At 45.1% G+C, this 8732-nt stretch overlaps 1 protein-coding gene across 1 annotated transcript in view; it reads right to left on the reverse strand.

Annotated features, from left to right (window-relative positions):
• The window catches only part of adamts2a (ADAM metallopeptidase with thrombospondin type 1 motif, 2a), a 42784-nt gene extending 34265 nt beyond the window's left edge, over positions 1 to 8519 (reverse strand). Inside the window, exons 1-2 of the mRNA XM_062536796.1 lie at positions 8359 to 8519; positions 4887 to 5362 (exon numbers count right to left, since the gene is read on the reverse strand). Coding sequence (XP_062392780.1) covers positions 4887 to 5362; positions 8359 to 8443 — 561 coding nt within the window. The 5' untranslated portion in view covers positions 8444 to 8519. The remainder of the gene's footprint in view (positions 1 to 4886; positions 5363 to 8358) is intronic.
• Positions 8520 to 8732: the final 213 nt, after the last annotated feature.

Consider the following 8732-nt stretch of genomic DNA (forward strand, 5'->3'; position numbering starts at 1 on the left):
GCTTTTGTTTTCCTCTATCCTGAGGAGGGATTCCAAGAAGTGAGGAAAAGGCCTAAATGAACCTATCCATTTCCTCCCATGATAACCTACAAAGCGCAAAGCGAACACCCTCCACTCCACGCATTCCTCTCCAGGAAGGAGGTGAGTATGTACAAGGCCTCCAGAGACTTGGATAGGAACACAAAGGGCCTCTCTCTCCCTCTTCCTAAACTGATCGCTCACGTGGACACTTGCAGTGATTTCACAACTTCTGCGCGGCCAAAATGCTATTATTCGCTCACTGCAACAGAGGAGAAGCTGCAAATTCACAACGCTGGCCAGAGGAAGATGGTGTTATGCTGCTTCATCTCTTGTCATGTCAGTATCCTATCACTCGTTTTCACGTGAACCTGTCTGGGACTACAGTGTGGCTTTTAAAGGCTCAGCTTCAGTTCTTTCCCTTAATGCTTCCCCCCCCCCTTGAAATGTCAGGCTGATGGAATGTTAATGGCATCATCAAAGGCTACAAAAAGTTCCATGAAGACAGGTGCCAGAAGATTCTGGAACACCCTGCCATGACAAGAGTTCCTCTTTCATCCCACGCTACTGTGAACTGCGCCCAGCAAAGCGCTATCTGCTGAGGCAGAGCAGGAAGAACGACAGGCTCGTTGGCTTTGGTTCGTTACAACAGAAACCTGGGTCCAGTTTTGATGCCTTTCATGTCCACAATCACAGAGATCATAAGACCACCCAAACACAGGCAGACAGGCAATACTGAGAGATGACCATGGTCCAATGACTGAGCCTTAACATCCCTGCCATCAAACCCCTAATAAAAAAAAATGGCCACGAATACCTGAACAATAAAGCAATCGCTGAAGCGCTCTTTGATAGAGTTCATGTACTATTTATTGAGCGGAGCATTCAATTTCAAGTTATTGCTGCAGTTTTAGCACATAGCACAGAGGTAAACTGCAATAATTACTTAAAAGAATGAGCGAACCTTGTAAAAGTTTGGCTTCAACCGCATTCTAGAGCAATGATGTTTTATTTCAACTCGTTTGAGTTAATCACTAACGGGCCGCGGTGACATTTAAAGCGATGATTTCCAGATGTTTTAGACGAGCTGTTTATCCTGTTATCATTGCACAGGAATGAGGGAGACGTTCCCCTGTCACCTCTTTCATATTAATCAAATATGTCATCAGTCGGGGTGAGAAACGGCTCGGAAATAAAGAAAAAGGACTCTATGTCTCTCACATTTAACAGACCCTCCGCTTAAACATTATAATAATGTTTTGTAATGTCACACGTTGTGTATGTATCAAGATATATTTCAGGAGTTGGAAGGGAGTGACGATGCACTGACATTGACACGGGCATTCTCTACAGTCTACAGGATTAGATGATGACCGTGGTGACAACCTGTCACCCTGCTGGACACCTGAGGTGATCTCCCACACATCCCTCACTCCGAGCGAGCGCCTCAGGGCAGAGAGATGGCCACCTGCCCCCTCTAACGACAGCCCCTCATTTACAGAGTCTGCAGGGCCTTACCTGCTGCTGGCAGCAGGGACACACCTATGGCTGCAGTGCTTGCAGACCCTGCTTACAGGCAGGAATGCAGAAAATAGCACTAACACCACTGGCAACTAAGACCACATGCTATGGCTTGCTTACAAAGGATGTTTACAAGCAGAAAAGGGGAATATAGCAAAGTAAAGTCAATTGACTGGTGTTGTTTAGCAGACACCATCCCAAGCAACACAGATCCCACATCAACGGATCGGGGAATCTAACTTTGGGGATTCTAACCCACAGCAATGCTACCGTTGCTCCATCACACTCAATAACACTGAGAACTCAGACCACTCGGTATGGCTTGCATTGCATGGGGTGTGACTGAGGAGTGGACAGGATGCGGCTCTTCTGTCTCTATTCATGACTACTCTCATGGAGCCAAATGTAAATAAAAATATACTGCAGGACACAAGCACGGGCGCATCGGCCAAGTGTTGGGTGGGAATGACAAGCCTGTGCAGTGTGTTGTGTTCGAAACCCCAGATCCAGTGCAATCCAGTCATAAGTTGATGTCAGAGTTCATTAACTTGGTGTGGACTTATGTGCAGAAAATGGAAAAGGGAAGTGGTTCTTTTGGCTTTCTGGTTGTGAGCCAGATTGAAGGGGAAAAACCGGCCATGTTTGTGTCAGTGCACACTGCCAGTTGAAGACGTAGTCTCCAAACTTGTGCTCTAACTATCAAGAGTGTTCCGGGACTGACCACGCTCACCAGAGAGAGATCTGGTCACATTGAGGAGTGTGATCCGGCATGAACGCAGCGTGCTGAAGCATGCACGTCTATGCAGAAATCATGAGGGACCCATGAAGCTATGAATTCTTTCACCATGATGCACAAAATTCAAGGTTATAAAGATCACATCACGTGAAACAGTGAAACACAAGTGATAGTCACGCACCAGTACTACATGAGCACTACAGATACTGGTCACGCCTATTGCAACATGTCAAATTATGGCAGCTGTGAAAAACATAGTTACAGTGTGTCTTATACAATGTATGTAAGTATGTAATATGTATGTAAGTCCCAATATGATAGAGAGCGAGTCTGTTGGAATCCTGCCCATACATTACATCACCGTTTGGAGGAGTCTCCTTGTCATATCGTGTGGAATGTGTGGACATTTTGGTGATTTGACAAGCATAAAATAATCCGTTTCTCAACTCCTGCATCAATCCTTGGGTGCCATAGTGGTGCCTGATAGTGTTTTCTATCATCTGTTTGACACCATATCATGGATTAGGAGAGAGGAGTCTTCTCTGATACTACACTCAAGGAGTTATTTTAGGATACACTCAATGCTGGTTGAAATACACTGGTATTATGCTGACGTTTCTATTTTGGCAATTACCTGTATTAAAATAGAATCACTGTTTATTCAACAGCGTAAACAAAATGAATTGTGTTTTTGCTTGTCTTTATTTTCTTGCAAGGATTTCTGTTCGATTTACTGTCAAGATACACAGTATAGAGGGACTAACCGATTTCTATCAGAGGACTAACTCAGACATACATCACCACATGTGCAGACAAAAGGATTTCAGAACACATGTACACACATGCATGCTACAGTTTACCTAGTGACACCAGTAATCTTAGTGATGAATGGAGGCCCTCAACATGTAGCCTTGCCTCTTAACATATGGCAACTCATAATTGTATTCAACAGAAGGCCTCTCTCCGCCATAAGGATGCGTTTACGGCCTTGCTAATTCCAAGTGAAGTTTTGCAACGAATCGACGTGATGGCAACATATGCCCCCCTCCCTTCCCAGCATGCAGTGCAGCGCTGTGAGTTCACCGGGAGGCTATCTCTCCTCAGGATGGGTGTGCACGGAGAGAGCAGAGCAGAAGTGTGAACAGAAGCCTGTACTTGTGAGGTCATTAAGGCAGTGCACTCTCTCGCTCGCTAGCTCGCTCGGTTTGTCTGGACATGCTTTCCTCTGCACTTTTTTCCCATTACAGAAACGTGTGGCTGTCCTTGCTGAGGAGCCATGGCAACCCGACGTACACAGAGACACCGTAGCCCATGCCTGCCTCAGAGGGCCACAGAAGGCCATTATCTTCGCCATTCTTCAGGAGAACAGTCGATTCTCTAAAGTAAATTTAGTGTCCTTATTCTAGAATTTTTTTCTTCTTTTTTTTCTCCGTTGTTTGTGCTTGGCCATATTTAAGAGTCACACCAGCTACATTTTTAATCTACTTTCAAAATGAGTTTCTTTGACGTCTTAAAGCTACCTGGTCAATGGAAACTCGGTCATGCGGTAAGATGGTTCTTTTGATTTGCTGCTTGCTTGCTTGCTGCTCCTCTTGTAGGTCACTTTGCAAAGAGTCTCTGCCAAACGCATTGATGTAAATGTAAAAACCAAAAGACTCTCTGATGAACGTGACTCGGAGTGATCAAGCCCTAAATTATTGATTAAGGTCAGCATAATCAATTAAATGTGGCAATCTGAATTCCACTCCATGTGCCGTTACGGACAAACCATTTTCAGCACCTAAGATTTCCACAGAGACAAAGATGAAGTGTTAGCCGTTAATAACAGCCGGAAACACATTAAGGCTTATCAGGAACTCTGAGATGACTCCAGCCCCATCATGTATCTCTGTCTTCGAGACTTCCTAAAATAAAACCTCGGCAGAACTGTATGGTCCCATGATCAATTCATCACTAAGGAAAACTGATTTTGCACCCTCCAGCAGAGAAGCTGTCGCTGCTTATAGACTGTCAAGTCACATTTGGGCCCCACAGGAGTCCTCCTCTTGGTGGCTCTTCAAAACTGTTCTCCCTTCACTACAGTACCACTAACTATCAATTAATGTGTATGAACAGCATCATCAGTATTACCAGACTTTCAGCCACCAAACACTAATAATGTCCGCCACGGGGGAAGATTCTCTGTTATACAACAGATTGTATAATGACCAAAGCAGACCTCCATTTGGCAAAATGACCAGGAGTCTGCAACCCCATCCCCAAACTCATGTGGCGTTCATATATCAGTGCTCATTTTTCAGTGTGCTTGCAAATTTTTATAGCTGTTTGTTTCTTTTCAGTGAAAGCTACAGCTGTTTCTTTTGTTATCAGTAATGTCAGTAAAAAACTCTTACTTCATTAGTAATCGTAAAAATAAAAGGAAAAAAAGAGGTTGGTATTTGGTTATGCAAGAAACACTGAACTAATTTAGTGTTGGAACATGGGAAATGCAATAAAAGACCAGTTATACAATATCCTCACAATTAAAATAAAAAAGTTCTAAGTATTACAAAAAAAACATTCTGAGAACATTCAGCGCAGGAGGACAAAACGCTCGGGACGAGGGACTCACCAAGCCGTCACAATTGCTGATGGCCACTGAGGTGTCGGGCAGATTTGTGACGTGCCCCACGTACAGGCAGTCGCTGGGCAGAAGTGGCTCGTAGCGCGTCGTCGTCCCGTTGGCGCCGTTCTCGTCGTCGCGCCACTCCAGCGTGGCCCCCGGGGCGACCAGGCGCGAGTTGCGGCGCAGCTGCATGTGGAGTTCGCGCCCGAACACGGTCACGTTGTAGAAGAGCGTCTCCATCATCGTGGCGTGTGCGGCGGGGGGGTCGGCCGCGTGGTGACCCCCCCTCTCCTGCTCCTCCTGCTCCTGCGTGGCCTCGCGCCTCCTGCGCCGCCGCTGCTGCTGCTGCTGCTGCTGGGCCACCGCGGGCAGCTGCTCCCGGAGCCGGCCAGCCGAGATGGCGTGCAGGAGGAAGCGTCCGTCGGCATCCGTGCTGACCGGATACACCAGGCTGTACTCCCTGAGCTTACCCTGGAGGGACTCTGCAGAGAGCAACATGGCAAAACACACACACACACACACACACACACACACACACACGCACACACACGCACACACACACACACACACACATGCACACACACACACACACACACATGCACATACGCACGCACGCACACACACACACACACACACACACACACGCACACGCACACGCACACACACACACACACACACACACACACACACACACACACACAGTCACACACACACACACACACACACACACACACACACACACACACACACACACACACACACGCACACACACACACACACACACACACACACACACACACAGATGAGTTAACATGCAAGAGGCAGCCTCCATCACCACCACCATCAACCCTCAAGGACCAACTGAGTATATGAGGCTGCTTACCATGTTTCCATTTCCATAATTGAGGCATCATGTCATATACAGTATATCCTACACATCTAGATACAAATGTCTGATGGCTTTGAACACATCAAACAACGCATGAGAGATACAGTTGTGGCAATATCAGTGTAATCTTACAATAACAATATCACGAGATCTGCCATGCCAGTTCTATGGACAAATATACAGTATTGTGATATACTACTGAGACACACACTGCAGCAATTCATTGCAGATCATGCCCAAAAGCAAAAGGGAACCAAGAAATCTGCAGTACCATATCAGTGCCATTAGAAACTACAGTAATTACCTTCAACTTACTGTAGTACATTACACTCAAAAGACTGAAGCAGTCCTTTACATCTGATATACCATAATGGGATATTGCACATATTCTAGGTGCACTGTCATTACCGTACACACCCTACTCCATATCTAATTCTCACTTCAGTGGCACAAATGTCATTGCTTAATTTATAGAACCTTATAGGTAGAACCTTATATAGAAAGACAAAATCATATCATTCTCTCCTCCATTTCTCTGCATACACATGTTCTCAAACAGAGAGAGTGAGAGGGGCTGTGTGTGTGTGTGTGTGTGGGGGGGGGGCATTGGGACAGAGAATATTAATAATGGTGAATCTGACAAATGAGTTGACTTGCTAATCGGGTGTAGGCTTTATATAGCTGCTAGTAGCAATGGCAGGACCCACTGCATCACTGTGTCCCTGTGACTACGTATGTTCCCATGGGAACAGAGGAGGGTGTCTGGGACAAAACATGCTTCGAGCTTTGTGAAGATTTGTCTCTCTGTGGAAGAAGTAGGACTCAGGTCATGTTTGCATTGATAACTATAACATGAATTCAGGCATATATAAAGCAGATACTTCATTGCGCTTTGAGGTTTGTCAAATGTGTCTGGGTTACATCTAAAGGTTAGGGATTATATACACAGCACCTCTCACTAAACACCATCTGTGCACCCTGCACATAGGCTTACTTATCTCTGAGTGCCATGGCTTTTACTTCAGTATTTGTCTCTTTCTGGCATTCCTCCTGTCTCACTCACTGTTGCTCCTACATGACACAACTGCCCACTTGAAGGTAGAAATGCATGCCACGATGCAACTCTCTGTGGAATACTCAGGTGTGCTCAGGTTCAAAGGGGATAGTTGTACCAACTACCAAGAGCCTTTCAAGTCCAGGGGCATATAGAATGAATGCCTGAGACTGCTTATTTCCATATAATCTATGAGTCCCCTGAAGACGCTTAACAATGTAATGGTTAACTGTAACTGAGCATTTCATTAAAAAGTATAATTTTCAGGTTATATCCATAGGCTGTCTAAAATAGGAGCGACATTTCCATAGATAGGCCATGCATTCTATAAAAACAAAACAGTTGTATCTTTAAATAGACAAACAATTCAAATGCGTCTTCACCCTCCTCACTCAATTAATCTATGGAAATGAGTAGACTGACACTGAGGTGGCGTCTCCTGTCAATTGAACTTGCCCATTGGTGGCGCTAGAGGGATTGAGGGGCAGGTCCCAGTGCTAAACTTCATGTTGGACACACAGCAAATGAGCTTAGGGTCATTTAAAAAAAAAAAAAAAAAAAAAAAAAAAATTTGTTTGCAGTATAGCCTACCTCCAGGGCTAAACAACAAGGGCATACACAAAGATGACAGTAGGTCTCTGCACCTTCATAGGCCCCCCCAAAAAAATTGATGCCTGTAAACAACCAACAACACCCAGCCGCAGAGTGGCAACTGACTATACGGTAAGTGATGGGCTACGTTGTATCCTCGGAGTTGCATACTGTAATCATCCAGATCTAGGTTGTGGCTAGTGTCAGGGAGCCAACCCTCCCCGCCCGGCTCGAAGGCAAGGCATGCCCTTCACCTCACTGGAGAGACAGACCATCGTGCAGCTTCATCGTTTATTTATTCATTTCTCAGGCATACCAGAGACTTTAAGCAATTATTTCACGGTTTCTATGTATTGAGTTTCATCGCTGTGAAAACGTCTGCATGGAAAATTGCATTATTTTCCACGAAACCTTTAAAGCATCAGAGGCAGCAACGTTATGCATGAATTTCAAGTGGGATTCTTATTTTTCCAGACAAGAGGTGCTTTGCCTGATGGCACTCTAGATCTATTAAATAGCCTAACTGCAAACTGCAGTTAAATTTAAGTTAAAGCAGAACGCCCGTTTTCGAAAATTGAAAAATGGACAATAGTGGCATACTTTATGTCATTTAGGCTACTGTTTTACAGGAAACAGAACACGCTAATAAATAGACCACAATATTCAATTTCGCTTCAGCGGATTGTATAAAAGTTGTCATAACGCGAAATAAATGGGCAAAGGAGGATGACAAGTAGCAGACAGAATCATATGACTGCCTTTATGAGCTATAATATCACTTTGATTGCTCCATAGTTCTCTACGAGCAAATACAGTGGAAAAGAAAACTTGGAATCACAACGTTTTGCCTCGAAATGTGTGCCTGTAGGAACGTCAGTTGATACGCTTTGAACTGGCTTTGCAATAGTATCAAAGAGTAAACAATGACGAACAGTACTTCTTACCTTTTGTATTGGTGAGATATAAACCGTTCGTGTGTTGTAACCGCAATAAAACAAAAAACAAAACATATCCCAGCTTAACATCCATGTCAGGTCCGACGAGAGGTAGATCGCACGGGAGAGAGGCGGACTTTGAGATCTCCGATAAGCGATCTAACAGCAAATGCGTGGTCCCCTCTCCCCTCTTCTCTCCCTCCCAACCCCACCGCAAAGTGCAGCATGGAGGATCTCTCTCTCACTCTCTCACTCTCTCTCTCTCTCTCTCACACACTCTCACATACTCTTCCCCTCCCTCTCTCCCTCTCTCCCTCTCTCTCTCTCTCTCTCTCTCTCTCTCACTCTGCGTTGCTGTTGCTCATTCAGCACTTGAAGTTTTG

The sequence above is a fragment of the Sardina pilchardus genome, chromosome 5, assembly GCF_963854185.1.
Source record: "Sardina pilchardus chromosome 5, fSarPil1.1, whole genome shotgun sequence".
Taxonomy (NCBI): Eukaryota; Metazoa; Chordata; class Actinopteri; order Clupeiformes; family Clupeidae; genus Sardina; species Sardina pilchardus.